This window comes from Benincasa hispida, chromosome 8, assembly GCF_009727055.1.
Source record: "Benincasa hispida cultivar B227 chromosome 8, ASM972705v1, whole genome shotgun sequence".
Classification (NCBI taxonomy): domain Eukaryota; kingdom Viridiplantae; phylum Streptophyta; class Magnoliopsida; order Cucurbitales; family Cucurbitaceae; genus Benincasa; species Benincasa hispida.
In genome coordinates, this window is record NC_052356.1 from 23234925 (window position 1) to 23253780 (window position 18856).

General features: G+C 36.0%; 2 protein-coding genes across 3 annotated transcripts; one reads left to right on the forward strand and one right to left on the reverse strand.

Annotated features, from left to right (window-relative positions):
* The first annotated feature begins 12070 nt into the window (after window positions 1-12070).
* LOC120083398 (WEB family protein At1g12150-like) lies at window positions 12071-14325 on the forward strand. The gene is made up of 2 exons (XM_039039150.1): window positions 12071-12292; window positions 12483-14325. The coding sequence occupies exons 1-2, from the start codon at window positions 12116-12118 to the stop codon at window positions 13983-13985; spliced, it is 1680 nt and encodes a 559-aa protein (XP_038895078.1). The 5' UTR covers window positions 12071-12115; the 3' UTR covers window positions 13986-14325.
* Window positions 14326-14475: 150 nt separating this feature from the next.
* Window positions 14476-18645, reverse strand: LOC120083399 (phosphatidylinositol/phosphatidylcholine transfer protein SFH11-like). Of its 2 annotated transcripts, XM_039039151.1 has the most exons (11): window positions 18384-18645; window positions 18224-18252; window positions 17283-17366; window positions 17148-17201; window positions 16977-17054; window positions 16686-16739; window positions 16544-16603; window positions 16370-16465; window positions 16107-16208; window positions 15866-15946; window positions 14476-15182 (listed from the first exon to the last, which is right to left on the reverse strand). In XM_039039151.1, the coding sequence occupies exons 1-11, from the start codon at window positions 18436-18438 to the stop codon at window positions 14865-14867; spliced, it is 1011 nt and encodes a 336-aa protein (XP_038895079.1). In that variant the 5' UTR covers window positions 18439-18645; the 3' UTR covers window positions 14476-14864. The 2 variants fall into 2 exon arrangements, with proteins under 2 accessions (XP_038895079.1, XP_038895080.1); XM_039039152.1 differs by lacking the exon at window positions 18224-18252.
* Between the last annotated feature and the right edge of the window lie 211 nt (window positions 18646-18856).

Sequence of the window (18856 nt, forward strand, 5' to 3'; positions counted from 1 at the left end):
ACCAGAGACCACTTTCAGTAAAGAGAGTTCGTCAAGTTCGACAGTTAGATAATTTTCCCTTAGATAGAAGTAGCCTTGTTCATAGTTTTTCTTTTACTTAGAAGGCAGAGCGAGAGAAGGGAAGAGACGCCGGAAGATCGCTCTGGTCAGCTAGAGAGAGAACCAAGAAAGCATGGAAAAGCAGATAGAGGGTCGACTCTCGCGAGAGCGAGATTATCTTTTGAGCAGAGTAGAGAAGAACAGTGTAAAAGCCTTGAGAAGCAAGAGATTGCTACCAGGCTCTTTATTCTTATTCCGCATTGTTATTTTGTATTTCAATTATATATCTATAAAATGGAGCTTGCTTATCTACATTTGTTCACTCTCTTACAAGCACGCATGAGTAGCTAAATCTATCGAATGGGTTGAGAAAAACTTAGCTAACATGACCTAAGATCATCGTTGCATGCGATTATCTTGTCTTATGTTGCGCCTAACCCCTTTAAAGCTACTCGGGAGAGAGTCTAATGAAAGAATCTAAGACTTGAGAAAGTTAGGTTAGAATCTAGACTCGAGAGAGCGAGATCAAATCTGCATAAGCGAGAGATAGGGACTTAGAGATAAGCTCTGTTTGTCAACATGCATCGAATGCACCCTAGAGATAGGTTATGGTATTATGCGGTCACGCTTGTATATGTGTATGTCATTCGTCATCGCATAAACAAGAATAGAGGCTTATGTGTAGGTCCTATAGACTTTATCACATATACCGCATGCATTCTAAAACTAGAAGCCGTAGCATTTGCATTGATTGTATATGCGTTGCATGATCACATAACATGAACGCAATCCTAGGAAGTGTTAGTTGAACCCCTTCTCAACCCGTTCCCGTATATTCATTGCATCTTTTGTATTATCAACTCTTGTCTTAACTTCGCCGCATACTTTTTTTCACCACAAACAACAAACCAGCTAATCATTAATTTATTTGTTACCACAAAGTTATCTTAAGAATTTCCACCGCATATCGTTTTCCTTAGTCCCTGAGTTTGACCCTGGACTTACCAAGAAACTCAGTAGGATTTATACTTAGATTCTGCTGAGAAAACTTGTTACACAATGCATTTTCCATCACCGCAATACCTTTCATTATTTCACCACATAAAATAACGCATCACATGATCACGTATGTTGACCACCTGTTTTAATTGTTAAAACTTATAAAACCTAGGTTACAAACTCAACCGGTATATAATCCTTTCTAAGGTGGGGGTACTTAAGTTGACAGTTTATGAAACACCTCCTACCTGGGGATTATGGCCGAATTATTGAGTGTTGGTAACTGGTTTTATGAGCATATGTGAGTGATGTGAGGTAATAAAATGGTTTATCACCTAGACATCATAGGTCAAAATCCAATTATAAGAGTTATACTTAGATAAACCACATAGACTTAGGGTTGTTTTATTAGCCGAAAAGAACCTAAGTATAAATATACCCAATAGAACACTTTAGTGGCAGTTTAATAACTTCTATATAATAGATTTATTAGAAAATTTCAATGGGAGATTAATAACATATACGATACATTATTTTTAGCTCTCACGTCTCTAAGAGTTCATAATCTAGATTTAAACGGTACTTCGTGTCACCCTAGGAGTGACCTCCCTTCGGAAAGTATTTTTTAGCTTAAATCTAGATTTCGGTGAATAAGAGGAAGTTGTTCAAATATAAGTCTATTATATGATAAATAGATTTCAACTACCACGTCTACACATATTTACACCGTGAGATTCATATGACACTTCGTGTCACCTTGGGAGTGACCTCCCTTCGAAGAGTATTTTGTATGAGTCAATATCAAGATAAAAGGAGGAAGTAGTTCATAGAAATAAGGTGAAGGATATGTGTCAATATATCCTACGGTCTCCTTCGTTAGTCTAAACCATGAGATTCCTATGTTACGCCTGCTAGTTAGCATTAAGCGGCCCTTTGCTAGTCATTTAGCGATGGTTAATCCCCCACGGAGGGTTGTAACATAGGATTCGGAACAACCCAGGCTTTAGTAAAATGAATAGGTTTTTATAGTTCCGTTTTGGATGTTGTCTTCAATTTCGGAGGCAAGTTCATACCGTCCTATAAGATCTGAAAATGGCGGGTCACACTTACAAGAATTACTAAGTTGTTAGTAAAGATCTTGACCAAAAATAATAACTAAACGACTATAGGAATAAGAGTTATTTCAGGGATAGTGTTTGGTCAAAATGGTTTGCTTCAGTGAAGGAGTATCTGACTACCCTACAACAACACATATTCTGACTCACTAAAGTATCGTTGTAAATAAATAATGGTTATGGGTACATTATTACTTTTTGCTAAAACTTGATTTTGGATTTAGTTACAATTTGCTAATTAGAATTTGTTTGAATTTTATCAAAATGTCGAATTCTAGAATACTCACTTCTGATGTACATAACAGAAAAATCAAATCAACAAACAAATTACTAGTAGTTGATTACACCAAAAGAGATTTAACAAAGGATTGTCCTCTATCTTCTAACTCATCTGAAATTATGAATTATGTAGATGATAATGCTAAATTCGAACAACAAAATAAATATGATTTACTTGTTATCGAAGATAAATATGATTTACTTATTATCGAATCATGTTTAGTGGAAAATGATAAAATCTGGATAATTGGTTCAGGTGCCGCTAATCATGTCTGTACTATCTTACAGGAAACAAGTTCCTGGAGATAGTTGACAGAAGGTGAAACAGTCTTTAAGATAGGGACCGGGGAGATTGTTTCAGCCAAAGCAGTGGGAGATATGAAGTTATTTATAGGAGATAAGTACATTTATTTGAAAAATGTATATTATATTTCTTTTATGAAAAGGAATCTAATATCTGTCTCTTATTTGGTAGAACAAAATTATAAAGTTTATTTCGAAAATGGTGAAGTGTTCATCAAAATGGGAAATAAACATATTTGCTCTACAAAATTAGAAAATAACTTGTACATGTTAAAACCAACTGAGGTCAAAGTTGTTTTGAACATAGAGATGTTTAAAACTGCTGGGACTCATTAGAAAAGGAAGATTTTTCCAAATGCCTATCTTTGGCAGTTGAGACTGGGTCACATAAATCTCAATAGGATTGAGAGATTGGTTAAGAATGGTCTTCTAAATAAGTTGAAAAACGGTCCATTACCACCTTGTGAGTCTTGTCTCAAGGGTAAAATGTCAAAAAGATCTTTTTCTGGAAAAGGTTTTAGAGCCAAAGAACCCCTAAAGCTGATTCACCCAGACCTTTGTGAGCTTCTAAATGTTAGAGCAAGAGGAGGATATGAATATTTCATCAGTTTTGTAGATGATTATTCAAGGTATGGGCATGTTTACTTAATGCACCAAAATTCTGAAACTTTGGAAAAGTTCAGAGAGTATAAGGCTGAGGTTAAGAACTAATTAGGTAAAAAGATTAAAACACTTCGATCGGATCGAGGTGGTGAGTATATGGACACAGAATTCCAGAACTATTTGATAAAACATGGAATTTAGTCTCAACTCACAGTCCTTGGCACACCTCAATAGAACGGTGTGGCAGAGAGGAGAAATAGAACCTTGTTGAACATGGTTCGTTCCATGATGAGTTACGCTCAGTTACCAAATTCTTTTTAGGGATATGCAGTTGAGAATGCAGTGTATATTTTGAACATGGTTCCCTCAAAAAGTGTTTCTGAAACACCTTACAAGCTCTGAAGAGGACGTAGAGGAGATCTATATTACTTCAGGATTTGGGGTTGTCCAGCACATGTGTTGGTGCAAAATCCTAGAAAGTTGGAACACCGTTCAAAAGTGTGCCTATTTGTAGGCTACCCAAAGGAAACAAGAGGTGGTCTCTTTTATGATCCTCAGGAAGATAAAGTATTTGTATCGATAAATGCAACCTTCTTGGAGGAAGACTATGTAAAGAATCATCAACCTCACAGTAAGCTAGTAATAGAAGAAATGTCCAGAGAAACGACAAATACATCAACAAGAGTTGTTGATAAAGCAGGTCCTTCAATAAGAGTTGTTGATAAAGCAGGTCCGTCAACAAGAGTTGTTGATGAAACTGATACTTCACATCCTTCTCAAGAGTTGAGAACGCCTCGTCATAGTGGGAGGGTTGTGCAACAGCCTAACTGGTACATAGGTTTAACTGAAACTCAAGTCATCATACCAGATGATGGTTTAGAGGATTCGTTGTCTTTTAATCAAGCAATGAACGATGTGGACAAAAACCAATGGATTAAAGCCATGGACCTTGAAATGGAATCTATGTATTCAATTCTGTCTAGGACCTTGTAGATCAACCAGAAGGGATAAAACCTATTGGTTGCAAATGGATCTACAAGAGAAAACAAGACTAAGCTGGTAAGGTACAGATCTACAAAGCTAGACTTGTGGCAAAAGGGTTTACCCAAAGAGAGGGGTTAGATTTTGAAGAAACCTTCTCTCCAGTTGCTATGATAAAGTCTATTAGAATACTCTTGTCCATAGCCACATTTTATGATTATGAAATATGGCAAATGGATGTCAAGATAGCTTTTCTAAATGACTATCTTGAAGAGAGTATCTATATATCTCAACCAAAAGGGTTTATACAGCAGGGACAAGAGCAAAAAGTTTACAAGCTTAATCAATCCATTTATGGATTAAAACAAGCTTCTAGATCTTGGAATATGAGATTTGACGTTGCAATCAAATCTTATGGCTTTGAACAAAATGTTGATGAACCCTGTGTATACAAGAAAATCGTCAACAAAATTGTCATTTTTCTGGTGTTGTATGTTGATGATATTCTACTAATTGGAATGAGGTAGAATATCTAGATGACGTTAAGAGATAGCTGGCTTTAGAATTCCAAATGAAATATTTGGGAGAAGCACAATATGTTCTTGGAATCCAAATAGTTTAGAATTGCAAGAACAGAACATTGGCATTATCTCAAGCATCTTATATAGACAAGATGTTATCTAGATATAAAATGCAAAATTCTAAGAAAGGATCTTTACCTTTCAGGCATGGAATTCACTTGTATAAGGAACAAAGTCCTAAGACACTTCAAGAGGTTGAGAAGATGAATCGAATTCCACATGCATCTGCAGTTGAGAGTTTGATGTATGCAATGTTGTGTACTCGTCCTGATATATGCTATGTTGTGGGAATTGTCAGCCGATTTCAGTCCAATCCTAGTCATGACCATTGGACTACTGTTAAAAACATTCTCAAGTATCTTCAGAGAACAAGAGATTATATGCTCGTGTATGGTCCTAAGGATCTGATCCTTACTAGATACACTGATTCTAACTTTCAGACCAATATTGATTCGAGGAAATCAACTTCGGGGTTAGTATTCACTCTTAACGAAAGAGTAGTGGTGTGGAGAAGCATCAAGCAAAGTTGTATTACATACTCCACAATGGAAGCTGAGTATGTAGCTGCAAGCGAAGCAGCAAAACAAGTAGTATGGCTCAGAAAGTTCGATATGGAAGTAGTTTCTAATATGCACCTGTCTGTCACTCTCTATTGTGACAATGGTGGAGCAGTTGCAAATTCAAAGGAACCACGAAGCCAAAAAAGGGGAAAACATATCGAATGGAAGTACCATCTCATCAGGAAGATAGTACACAGAGGAGACATTATTGTCATTCATATTGCTTCCCAAGACAACTTAGTTGATCCATTTACGAAGGCCCTCTTGGCTGAAGTGCTCGAGGGTCACATAGTAGGAATAGGTCAACAAGTTTTGTATCACTAGGGCCAGTGGGAGAATTTGTGGGTATTTTAATGCCCTAGTTTATTGTATTTGTATGTTTTATTCTCTCCATGTAAACTCAACGTTGTATATATTTGTATATATTGATCCAATGGAGTTTTAGTCCAAGTGGGAGTATTGTTGGGTTTTATGTCCTAAAACTCGCAGTTTGTAAAATGATAAACATTTTCTATAATCAATATACTTGTTATTGACTTCATAAATTGTACAAAAGTCTAAATCCAATAAACTAAGACCCATAACTATTGTATGAGTACTTGAACTTTATGTGGAGATATAAGAGTGGATTAGGTTCGAGTAAATAGTCAAAATGATCTATGGTACATCAACAAGGATGGGTATCTTATTCTGGTAACACCATTGGATGCGGCCTACTTTGTAGTTGTTATAAAAAGTTGTAAGTGCTACATACGATGTGATCCTAATTCATACATGTTATGACATGAGGAGTGGAGGCGTCTTATGCAATGAGTTTGCATAAGATCAGGGCCAAGAAATAAGTCACTCTTACTTTATAACGTTGTTTACTGTATAAGACTGACTAGTTCACCTAGATGACCTAGGTAACTCGATCTTAATCCTGAGCTAACTATGAACTCCTGTTTATTCGGGATTGCCCTTAGATTTGCATAGTTGAGGGTTGGCTCAACAGCGCCGACTCGATAAGACTCCCATTTCAGGGGTAAGACCAGATAGATAGTTGGGGACATAGGGTGCAAGACGGAGTTCATGCCTACCCGATTTAGGGATAGAAGAAAGGTTGTTCTCTCAAGTACTAAATCCAAGTCTTGAACAAGGGGCCCCACCCTCTCACTGGGTTGAGAGAGTTTGGTTTATTGATTTGATCACAAACCAGTTGTTCATTAGAGGATCAGTAGGGACTTGAGGAATAAGATGTAATCTCGATGGTAAAATAGATATTTGACCCACCCATTATTACGAACAACCTATGAAGGGTCGACTTGCTGATTATGATTAAATCATGTGGACATAATATATCTACAGTGAGGGGAATGCAACTATGGGCTTTAGTGAAGTGACCCATTAGTTAACAAATGGAGATTAATTTGATCTAATGAGTTTAGCCAATTAATCTCGGATCGTTGGAGCCCATGATCTGTAGGTCCGTGAGGTCTCCCTACTAGCTCGTAATGGACTAGCTCTAGAATAGCTTGATAGGTTAATTTGAAACATTCAAATTAGAATTAAGGGAATTAGTAATTATATGAGATATAATTGCATGTTTAATTTGAGAATTAAACGGAATAGGAGAATTTATATATATTTAAATATGATTTAAATATATAAAGATGGATATGTGTTAAATTAATTTAATATGTGATATTAAATTAATTAAGTTTTATTTAATGATTAATTTATGAAATTATTTAAAATTTTCATTTTTAAAGTCAAAATAGATTTTATAAAATCAAATTTTGATTTTTAAGATTTGAAAATTAGAAAATAAAACACTTAAATGGAAAATGAAGATTTTCCATTATCCATCTTTGAAGTAGCTCACACATAATGCATTTTCTTTTAGCCTTGTCTTCTCCAAGCATGAGTTGCAACTCATGCAAGTCTGTCCTTTGCATGTTGATCTGCAATATATTGAAGAGATTTGAGTGAAAATCGGGCATGCAATCTATAGAGAATTTGAGAAAATTCGGTTTGAAAAAAGAATTCTTCAACTAGATTTCTGCAGTGAGCATTTCTCGTTCATCCCTTGATTCAAGCTTGTTTTGAGTCCCACAACTCAATCTAGAGTACTAAGAGAATAATGGGGAAGATCTTGAGGTGGTATGCAACAAGATTTGGAAAAGATAGCAACTGGATAAGGAGCTTTGAAGAAGTTCTACAAAAGGTATGTCTTGAAACTTACTTGTTTACAGCAAGAGCATGCTTAATATTTTGCCAAAATTAGTGAATTTAAAGAATTCTGCAGTGAGCATTTCTCCTTCATCCCTTTATTCAAGCTTGTTTTGAGTCTCACAACTCAATCTAGAGCACCAAGAGAATAGTAGGGAAGATCTTGAGGTGGTCTGCAACAAGATTTGGAGAAGATAGCAGCTGCAGAAGAAGCTTTGAAGAAGTTTTACAAGAGGTATGTCTTGAAACTTACTTGTTTACAGCAAGAGCATGCTTAATATTTTGTCAAAATTAGTGAATTTAAATGCTTAGATGATCCTTGTGCTTCTGCTGTAGCCGATACAATCCTATAGTAAGAGCAAGTATAAACAGAGACTGAAAATATGAAGTCGGTTTTGTGATTTCTCTCATGCCAAAGAAGAAATTATGCAACCAAAGTGAAGCTTGACTAGCGAAGAAGATGATCTAGGGCTGTTGTGAAGAAATTCCCACAGATTGGTGTTAAAATCTTGAAGAAATTGAAGAGTGTTCTAATTTCTGGATCACCCTAAGCAAGCTGAGAAGATCGGTGGATTTTGAGCTCTCTAAGAAGAATTAGAAGCTTCAAATGTGAGGTAAGGTGCTTAAAGAATATGTAAGAAGTTCATAGATGGAAGTTTTGAGTTGATAAATAGATTTTAAGTTATAAGTTTTGGAAGTTGAATATGAAATTTGTTGTTGAATAAGCAGGTAGCTAGCCGAAGGTTAGGAGGTTGGCAATTGAGAAGGACTGTTGGTAGATTGCATCTCGCGTGCTCTATTGCATGGCCCGCACCCATCAGGCAAGCAACCGTGCCCAATTAGGTGACAAGGTCTACCCATCACCCAGTCCATCAGCTGCCCATCGCCTAAATCTATGTGTGTCTTGACACCTAGAAAGCGCACGTTGTTATTGAGCATGCCACTTACCCGAGCACCTGTGCGCATGATTTCCAACCACGAGGGGCTACTTGACTGTCTTATGTGCACAATCTGAAGGCCAGTGTGCATGTCCTAACACCCATCAAGCCTATTGGTGCGCTTAAGTTGTCGTAGGCTTGGCATTGACATAGTTCTGAAGTTTTAGTGTTGGCAAGCTATTGTTGAGTCCATTAAGAAGTAGAATGAATAAGTGTAGACTCAAGAAAGAATATAAAGTTCAACTTAAGTTAAAGGAAAAATGACCTAAAAGGCTAAGCTAGTTGAAGTCATTTAAGCTCCAAGGTGAGCAAGTGTCATTGACCAAGGATTATTCGTTTATGTGACAGGCCAAATAGAGGTTGGAAAGGCTTATAACCCATTGGGAGCTAGCTAGTAACAGTGAGTGACAAGTTTTATGAATTCTATTCTTAACATGCTTTTTATGCATATGTTTTATAAACGCTTTACTTAAGATGTTTCCAATGCCTAGTTCAACTCAAGCATGATTTATGTTGAACATGTGATTTATTTAGTAAAAAACAATGCTTCTAAAGTATGTCAAAGCATGTATTAGATAAGCTTTATGCTCCAATGTTCTTAAAGGATGATTATTTCCTTAGTGAGCTAGTTACTCCAATGATTCAAAGCATGTTAAAGCATGAATTTCTTCTAAAAGAAAGCTATATGCTATGTTTTCATGTGATGTTTCAAGTATGATTTCAATGATGCAAAGAATTCATAATGTGTTTATACCATGTTACCTATCTTTAAATGTCATGTTTTCTAAAGAATGATGAATGAGTGTAAGTGCAGTGTATGTTTTATTTTAAAGTATGATTCCAATACCCTAGTTATGATTTTCCGATATTGAAGGAGATGAAGATATCCAAGGACTACATTATGCACATATTATGAAAGGTCTTTAGGACTCACTTTAGCACACATGAAGACTTTGGGTCGTGTGTTAGGGTGCTATTAGCCTTTGGAAAATATCTACGTACATGTATGAGTATTATCGACGCTGGTGGTGATGTGATAATTCCACCACAACTAAGGCTATTAACGTTAGGAGTATGAGCAAAAGGTCTCTACCTCAACTAAGGCATAAGGGTACAAATTTAGGTATAAATAGTTTATGTGATTTACAAAAGATATGATATCTTTTCAGGGTTCTTCAATATCCCTATGAACTTTTCTAATGTTTTAAAGTTCATAAGTTTTAAGCAAAGCATGCTACAACCATGAATCAATGAAAGCACGTCCATTGAGGTGTTACTTTCTAATTTCTTCAGTATGATTATGTTTATGAATGTTTATTTTAAAATAGTCACTCACTGGATATTCCAGCTTACTTTTTCAAATGTTTTCCTCCTCAGGTAGCGTTCGAGGTTCCGGAGCCTAACTTACAACTATCATTATGCCACAAGATTGTAGATCACTAATAGACCAGTTGTTTAGGTCTTATTTATGTCTTTAGTGGTTCTGAGCTCATGTACATATAGTGGGGAAAGTGAAGAACTCCAAGTTTGTGATTATATTATGTACTCTATTTTGTGAACTTTTGTTTTAAATATGTATATAAGTTGGTGATGTGTTAACCCCACTTATTATGGAAGAGTTCTAGTTACTTTAGAAGCTTGAGATGGAATGCATGAAACTAGACCTATAGTTATACTTGTCTATCAGGTGATACAGGAGCGAGGAAATAGGTTATAAATCTCAGTTGGACAGTAGGTGTCATAAGAGGGTTAACATCTGCTGTCTCATATCTCTTTCTAGGTTAAGAGGGTAGCTTGGGAGGGGGTGTGACACAGCCTCCCCCCAGTCAAATTAAAGGACCATTAGCAGGATACAAAAATTATATTCATTAGAATAGCAACCTCGAACTACTCAGATCTAGTAGGACTCTTGAATATTCACTCTCAACTCGATTAAGATTAAAAAAATATAAACAATGAAAGAAATGAGACAAGAACTCTTCAAATGGAATGAGATACCACAAATATGAAGAAACAAAGTTGTTATTTAGGCTAGAAACTTAGTAACTCTCCAAGATTTAAAAAAACAAATAAATAAATGAAAATTTGTTAAATTTAACTCAGTTGAGTTGATACTTGATCAAAATCTAATATTACTCGTTCAAATGAAAGAAACTACAAAGTTAAATTTGTAAATAAAACATCAATTGATGTTTCAATCCAATTTTAAAGGTTCACAGATGAAGAAATTAGAAGTAACACATAATCATACTTCTTTCACAACATTTATAAATATCAGAAACATATCATTGCTGTAATTTTGGCTAAAATTCTGCCCTTCACATTGATGTTGATTATCACTGTTGACAAGTTTGAATACAACCATGCAAAATTACTTCCAAATTTCTTATTTCTGTATTGTATTTCTCATTTTGATCTTATTGCCTTGGAAAAAGGTATACCATAATATTTCATTCAATTTCAAAGTTTTTTTTTTTTTTTTTTTTTTTGATGTTCTTATCCAAGGTGGAATCATTTTCATTTTTTTTGTTTTTTTTTTTGTTTTTTTTTTGTTTTTTTTTTCAAGGGCTTTATATGATCTCATTATTCTTCTTTCTAATACCATAAGTGCTATGTTTGTGGCAAGGAACAAATTTTTATAGGGCTTTCAAGAATTTAATTTCTTGTGGTGACATATAGAGTCCGTAAAAAAATCATTCTTTCAATTAGGATACGGAAGATAAAGTTGTTTAAAACTATCTTGAATGCATTAGTTGAACGACTCAAGCGATGGTTCACATGGTATAGATTCAAACATTAACTCGATTCTAGATTTATTCCATTATTAGATTGGTAATGACTATTAAAGTTGTTTGTTTTGTACATAAAATCGTTTAGGATAAAAAAAAAAATTCTTACAGTGGTTATTAACCACAAATTAATTGGTTGGTTAACTGTTGACAACTAAAGAGGCATTTTGACCCACAAAATATTTTGGTTGGTGGTTGCATCATTTTAAACCATAGATGTGGTAATGGAGAGTTTTTAGGTATTTGAGAGTTTTAACCCATTAATAGATATTGGTTATTTTAAACTTCTTAAGAATCCAACAAGAAGGAGAAATTTAGGGAGCCTTTGCCTCCCAATGGTGTTTTCACCAAAGTTGTTAAAAGAGTTGTTTTTGTTGATTCCCAATTATTTATAATGAGTTTCTTATTGTAACAAGGTGTTATCTACACCTACATTGAGAATCTAAACCACATATTGAAAGCTTAAGAGTGTTCTTTTGATTAAAAAAAAAAAAAAACACTAAGAATGGATTGAGCAACGGACAGAAGAAGATCACTATAAATATTGGTGAGATTTTTCTTCTCTATCATGAATAATTTTCCATACTTTATAAATTGATGTTCTAAATATTCCTTATCATTACTTTTGTTAGGATAGGATTGGTGAAATGATTTTACAGGTTACGAGATCTCAAAAAGGGTAAATATAGATATAGATATAGATATAAAAATAAAAGAATGGCAAACATTCGTATAAAAGATCCACAGAAAGGGTCGCCAAAGGCGGAGGTCGGAGAGATAGACACAAGAGCACCATTTCAATCTGTGAAAGCTGCTGTTAGTTTGTTTGGAGAAGTTGCTGTCTCTTCCAAGGACAAACGCACCATTAAAAGAACCAAACAACTTTCTTCTGAGGTATTTTTAATTTTTTTTTTCTTTCTTTCTAAATTTGGTGGAATAACTATTTCATTTTTAGTTTTATGTTTTTTTATATATATAAAAAAGAAATACAAAATAGGTTTTTAGAATAGGAAGAAGAAAGCATTGATTCCAAGATGGAACCTTGAAAGATTTCTTTTTTTTTTTTTTCTCATCATTCAAACAGAATGTATTGGAAAAGGAAACACAGCTTTTGTTGGCTCAGAAAGAGCTCAGCAAGATCAAGCAACAGCTCCAGAGTTCTGAATCCACGAAATCCAGAGCACTTTCTGAGCTCGAGAAGGCCAAACAGACGCAGGAAGATCTCACAGCCAAGCTCTGCTCTGTCAATCAGTCCATGAAATCTGCTATGGATGCTGCTGAGGTTGTCAAGGTCCAAGCCAAGAAGCTTGAGGTTGCCAAATCAGAGGAGATCAGTGGAGGTGGTGGTTGCGCTTGGAAACAGGAGCTTGACTACGCAAGAAATGAGTACACGATCACTGTCGCCGAACTTGATGCTTCCAAGCAGGAGTTAACGAAGATCCGACAAGATTTCGATGCAGCATTGGAGGCAAAATTGGCTGCATTCCAGCTTGCTGCCGAGGCGCAACGATCAGCGAATCTCAACGGCGACCGGTTGGTTGAACTATCGAAGCAAATTGCTGCAATGCATCAGTCGATTGAACAACTTAAGCATGTTTCCATGGAGGCACAACAGGAGCAGGTTAAGATTCTGGCAGAGAAAGAAGCACGTTTCAATGAGTACAAGACTGCCAAGGAAGAGGCAGAGAGGAATTTGGCGATTCTTCAGAAAGAAATCGATCCCGAGCTGACCATTTCTCTTGAGGAAAAGCTTAAAGAAACGACTGCAGAGATCGAGGTTTTGCAAGAAAAGATGAAGGAGGTTCATGCTTCTGAAATGGATACTGTGAGAGCTCTTACTGTTGAGCTCAACGAAGCTACAAGGACTTTGCAGAAAATTTCTGAAGAAGAAAGCTCCCTAAGGATCTTAGTTAGTTCATTGAGACTGGAAGTGGAGAATGTGAAGAGGGAGAGAGAGGAACTGAATATAAAACTTGATGAAGAAGAGAAGTTGTTAGATGCCAAAAGAGAGCAGATTTTGAAGCTCCAACAACTTCAAGCTGAAGCTGAAGCTTCAAGGCAAGAAGCTGAACAGATGAAGGGAGAAGCCGCCAAGCTTAAGCGAGATGCTGAAGCTAGCAGAAGCTTCATAGAGGAAGCAGAGATCAAACTGCAGATTGTACAGAAAGAGGCTGAAGAAGCAAAAGAAGCAGAGAAGAAAGCCCTTGAGGAAATGAAGAGTATGTCTGGAAAACATAAAGATGATTCTGGTGAAGGTTCAGAGCCTACTTCGCAAATCAAACTGACAGTAGACGAGTTCGAATCATTGAGTAGAAAGGTCAGAGAATCCAAAATGCTAGCAGAAAAGGAGGAGGCAAACAGCATTGCCGAGGTGGAGGTAATCAATGCTAGGCAAAGTGAAGTAACGAAGAAGCTAGAGGCCAACTTAAAAGCAATTGAGGAGATCAAGATAGCAACAGAAATGGCATTAAAGGGTGCAGAGATGGCAGAGACAGCAAAAATTGTGGTCGAAGGTGAACTCCGGCGATGGCGTCAGGAGGAAGAGAAGGTGGCACCTCAAGTTACTTCTGGACATATTTACTTTTAGATTTCGAAACCAAAAGTACTACAGAAGTAGGATTAGAACTCTAAAAGGGGTCAAAGTTGCTTCAGAATCTAAAGCTAAACCAGATAATCAGAGCATCTTGTTGGATGATCTAAAACGTTGGGTTCTTCTTGGAATGGAAGCCAGTCACATTTTGCCATCATTAAAATGGGTGGCATAGATTTAAGCATTAAACCTCAACTTTTATCTCTCGATAAGCTTGAGCAACTATGTACATTCAGACATCAATCAATGGCTGTAAAACGAAAGAACATTGCAGGTGCAAATTTAAGCAAATTATATTCTCGATTCTAAAGGGGTGGGGAGAAAGAAAGAGAACCCATCAAAGAAAAATGAAGCTTCATGTTCTACTCAAGTTGCAAACAACTGAATTTATGCCCAATAACACAATGGGGGACAATTACAGTAAAATATCTTATTTTGATGCGAAAACTGTTAAAAAAATGTACTTCATGTAAATAAAAGCTATTGATAATAAGAAAATATTTATTATATTATTAGATACCTAGAAATTTAGTAGGCAATAGCATTTCAGTAAATATGAAATGGCTTGTGCAGCAAGAAGTTAACTAAAGAACAGTGACTAGAGGACAAGTACATTGCCTTATCTAGCTAGGAAGGAACTTGACTGCTTAGCTAGCCTATATGTAAAATTACATACAATATATTTTCTTATATGTGGATTTCTTGGGAACTATTGCCAACTGCAAATGAGTAGTGCATTAGTCATTTTGTGTAATACCATTAGCAGGGCTTCCAATATGAACTTTCAGCTCAGCAGCCTTCAATATCTTGACGAAATGAAGAGTGAGCTTATGTTGCTTCAAGCTGAAGGCATCATCATCTCTATAACCTCACTCTTCAAATTTTCAGGCTACCTAGCGAGTTCGATAATCCGTTCGCATTCCCGTTCCCGTTCCCGTACTTGTGCAACTCTAACTCAATGGTTTTGACGATTTCAGTTCCTTCTGCACCTGGTTCAGGTAGACTCACATGAACAGATCCTTGTTTGATCGGTCTTGAAGATTCCTGAACAGCTTGCTCCTTGATATGGTTGTAGAGTTGTTGATGAAAGGGATGGTCCAAAGAGTAGCAATTTTCAGCTCCATCAGATGAATGACGCGATGATCCAGAGCCTTCTCTTTTGCAGAAGTGTGGTACTGATGAATAATCCATTATCTACATGAAGCATAAAAGTCGACCTTGTCATTGAACAAGAATTAATCAAAGACATCGAATCACACAGGTGGTATATAATTCGAACTCAGTTCACTTTCATAAAAACTAAATCCATCTTACATAAGTTACAAGCTGAGTAGAATTGTAGCTTGGTTTGCTAGCTTTTGTTGGTAGATGAGATTACTTATGGTAGTTTCAACTATTTACGACCATTTACAAGTGTTCAAATTTAAACTATGTACTTGGGTGAATCAAATAACCTTAAAGTTTAAATCTTATTAATGATGTCAATCTCTTAGAGTTTAAGGTACCTAACATTATTCCAAAAGTTAATAATCTTCCACCCTAATTGTTGAACTCAAAAAAATCAATCTCTCTTGGTTTGAGTTGCTGCTATTTAGGAGATTTGTGGTTTTGGTGGCAAGGAGACCATTAATGGTTGTGTTTATGTTTTGGAGTTGTCTTAGAGCACTTTGTTAGTCGTTTGATTACCTGGTTAGCTCCATTTGGCTATTAAATTTTAGGTATTTTGTTGGTTGAATTTTCAGTTATATATTAGTTAAATTTTAGACATTCTTCTAGATTGGTTTTTGAAGAGGATATTATATTTATTTCATCATTGATCAAGTTTGGATTCAATTTATACCTAATGCTTTCGGGACAAATAATCAAAATCAACTTACCTTCAGCAGTTCATCTCTTCCACTACCTGATAAAACTTGAATTTTTTTCCTGGTCCTTTCCTGCAACAGAGGCTTAACAACCTGCAGGGGTTACAAATTAAAGGCAAACATGAGATACCTTTTGTGTTTAACAGGATATAGAAATATCTTCAAGTTATCAATTCAGAGAAGTTCTGTTAAAAACTTAGAAGTATAATTTTTGGGATTATACATATATATATATATACACATCTACACTTACCTTCCAACAAGATGAAAATATGTAAGGGACATTTACTATGAAATATGTATTCGTCTTCTCTGGATAGTTCAAGTCGTCAATGGTTGATATGATTGTCAACAACTGCAAAACACAAGTACAAATAGAGCTGAATATGGAAGAACTCACAAGTTCCACCAAAAAATAAAGGAAAGAATCAGGTAGTCAAAAAGAGTTATGTTCGAACTCTGAATCATCATTTCGAATAAGAAATTAAACTCTGTTAGATGTTAAGATGTTTTTACCTTGATTTGGCTCAGCGCTGACAGTTTTAAACCAGTCATGTCTAATACCTTCACACAAGTCGTAATAGGTCGCCCATACTTTTTTGATGCAGAAGGCTACAGAGAGTTAAAAGGTCAACACAGTGCCTAAGGAAACAAAGATGAGAAACATGGGTCCATAACTCTAAAGCTCACCAAGATTACGCGATCCCGATATTCATTGATTTGAATGTGTGACTGCACATAGTAATTAACCTGTAACAGAAGCAAGAGGAATAAAAACTTAAAATGACAATTCATAAATGTGGAGAAGATCATTTTCCACAACAGTACTCACAGATGCTTTATCAAATGTGCTGAGTCCCACACCAATGGCAAAGACTGGTAGGCCCTGGTCGAAAGAAAACAGGTATTGATATGGAAAGGAAAAGAAAGAAAGAGCAAGGACAAAATGTGCTAGATTGTATAAAGTTTCCCTCATAGTCGGTTTGGTCGTTTTCACTACTTTTAAATAAATTGAACATGTAGCTCTTACTCTTAGCAAGATCTTGAAGGAATGCAACAATAAGTAAGTTTCCAGAACCAAAACCTAAATTCCACCACTTTGAAGGATATACATAGTACACACCTCTCTTGAATAACCCGAAAGTCCTATGAGCTGAGAATCACGAACCGCTCTGTAAACATCGACAGGAATGATAGGTTTCTGTATAGAAAGAGCAATGAATAGATACAACAAGAACTCAGGGGACAATTGACCATGCAGAAAGCTTGAGGGCTAAGCAGAATAAATACTTACCGTTAACATCATATCGATTTCATTGTCTACTCGCCATTTTAAACAATCTACCAACTGCAACATCAGATAGGATACATCAAGATAAGCATGACATATGGATCAGTACTTTAAGAATATTAGTAAATCATGTCCAACCATTTTGTGCGCTTTGCTAACGTTCCATTCCCGCGCCTTAAGAAATCGCTCCAAAGTTTCGGTTAGATAGCCTTGATGAACATTCTGCAACCATACATAGAGATCATCAAGAGCTGTTGGTACTGAATAAAAATAGCTAAATAAGCACACAGTAGTCAACCTGAGAAATGAATAAATATGAGAGGAGAAGAACAGGCTAATCACATACTAAATCCACTTAAAACTGGATAAGTTCAGACTCGTTAACAGGTTGTGTTCAATCCCATAATTCACCCAAACCTAATTTCCCTAGAATCTTTCACATGAATGACTTAAATAGTTCCACATAGCAAAATTCACTTCTAATTGCATTAAGCTGCTCACCAACTGAGCAAAGCTCAACTGGTGTAGGCATAGACTTTCGACCAAGAGGTCAGAGCTTCTTACGCCCACCCTCAAATATTGTTGCACCCCAAAAAGATAGCGTTAAACTACTCAGAATCAACTGGGAAGAGATCAACTAATCTCATGAGTAGCCAAAACAATCCCAAATCAAATGTCAACAAGGTCAGCAAATTGCTGATTAGACCTAGCCGACAAGTCTCCTCCCCACAATATAGCTTCAAACTTCTTAAATATCAGAAAATTAGCTTATTGGATTCATTTCTACAAAGAACCCTTCAAATAATTTCCAACTTTTAACTCACCGATCCCTCAAAACAATAAATCCCAACCAATGAAGATTGTAACTTGGGGTCAACAAACAGAGTCCAGAAAATGAACATTTGACCTTCCCTTTCTTAAAATACATGGAATTAGGGGAAAAAACAGAAACCCACTTCAAGAACAATAAACAAACTCAAAAGAATAAGAAACAAAGAAACAATGAAGCAGTTGAAAGTTGAAATTGGTAGAAAACACACAGATCGGACACAAAAACAGAGGACAAAGAGAATGCGAACCTGAAAAGCCCACTTCAATCGCTCCTCAACTGGCATTAAACAAAATACCAAAGAGAAAAAGGGGGGGAAAGAGAGAGGAAGAGAGAGAAAAATCAAACAGGTGCTTAAAAAAGCAGAAGCTAAAAGAGTAGAGAAGAAGAAAGAAAAATTAGAAGCTAACCCTGATCCATCAAAGCTCGGAGCTGCCGGATCGCCTCCTCAGAACCGATCCCCATTTGTTGTTGTTCTTCGGTAGGAAAAATCAAGGAGGAAAATCAGAATGCTATATACTACCCACCAAATAAAAGAATTAAAAACAAAAACAAAAACTTGGTTTTTTGTTCTTCACTCGAATTTCATTAAAAATAATTATTTCCAGTAAAAAAAAAATGAAATTTATGTTGCGAGTCTGTGAGGCCTTCTTACATGATTTTAAATACAGAGGACAAATACCGTCGTTTGGTTTTAAAGGCAGACACAGAAAGAGAAAGGGAAGGGGAAGGAAGGCGAGTGGTCAACACCAGGAGCAGGACCCACCGTCTACTTCAACTGGTCTCTCTCTATTTAGGGTCAAAGGAGAGAAAAAATAAATAAATAAAAGGGCTTTTTCTTTTTCTATTTCTTTTTTTTTTTCTTTCTTTAATTCTATTTACA

Excerpts from the sequence above, each read along its gene's own strand:
- LOC120083398 (XM_039039150.1), top strand. The coding sequence starts at position 12,116 with ATGGCAAACATTCGTATAAAAGATCCACAGAAAGGGTCGCCAAAGGCG. Across the intron at positions 12,293-12,482 it reads CCAAACAACTTTCTTCTGAG|AATGTATTGGAAAAGGAAAC; the intron begins GTATTTTTAATT and ends TCATTCAAACAG.
- LOC120083399 (XM_039039151.1), bottom strand. The coding sequence starts at position 18,438 with ATGGGGATCGGTTCTGAGGAGGCGATCCGGCAGCTCCGAGCTTTGATG. Across the intron at positions 16,604-16,685 it reads GCACATTTGATAAAGCATCT|GTTAATTACTATGTGCAGTC; the intron begins GTGAGTACTGTT and ends CTTCTGTTACAG. Across the intron at positions 16,209-16,369 it reads CAGCGCTGAGCCAAATCAAG|TTGTTGACAATCATATCAAC; the intron begins GTAAAAACATCT and ends TGTGTTTTGCAG.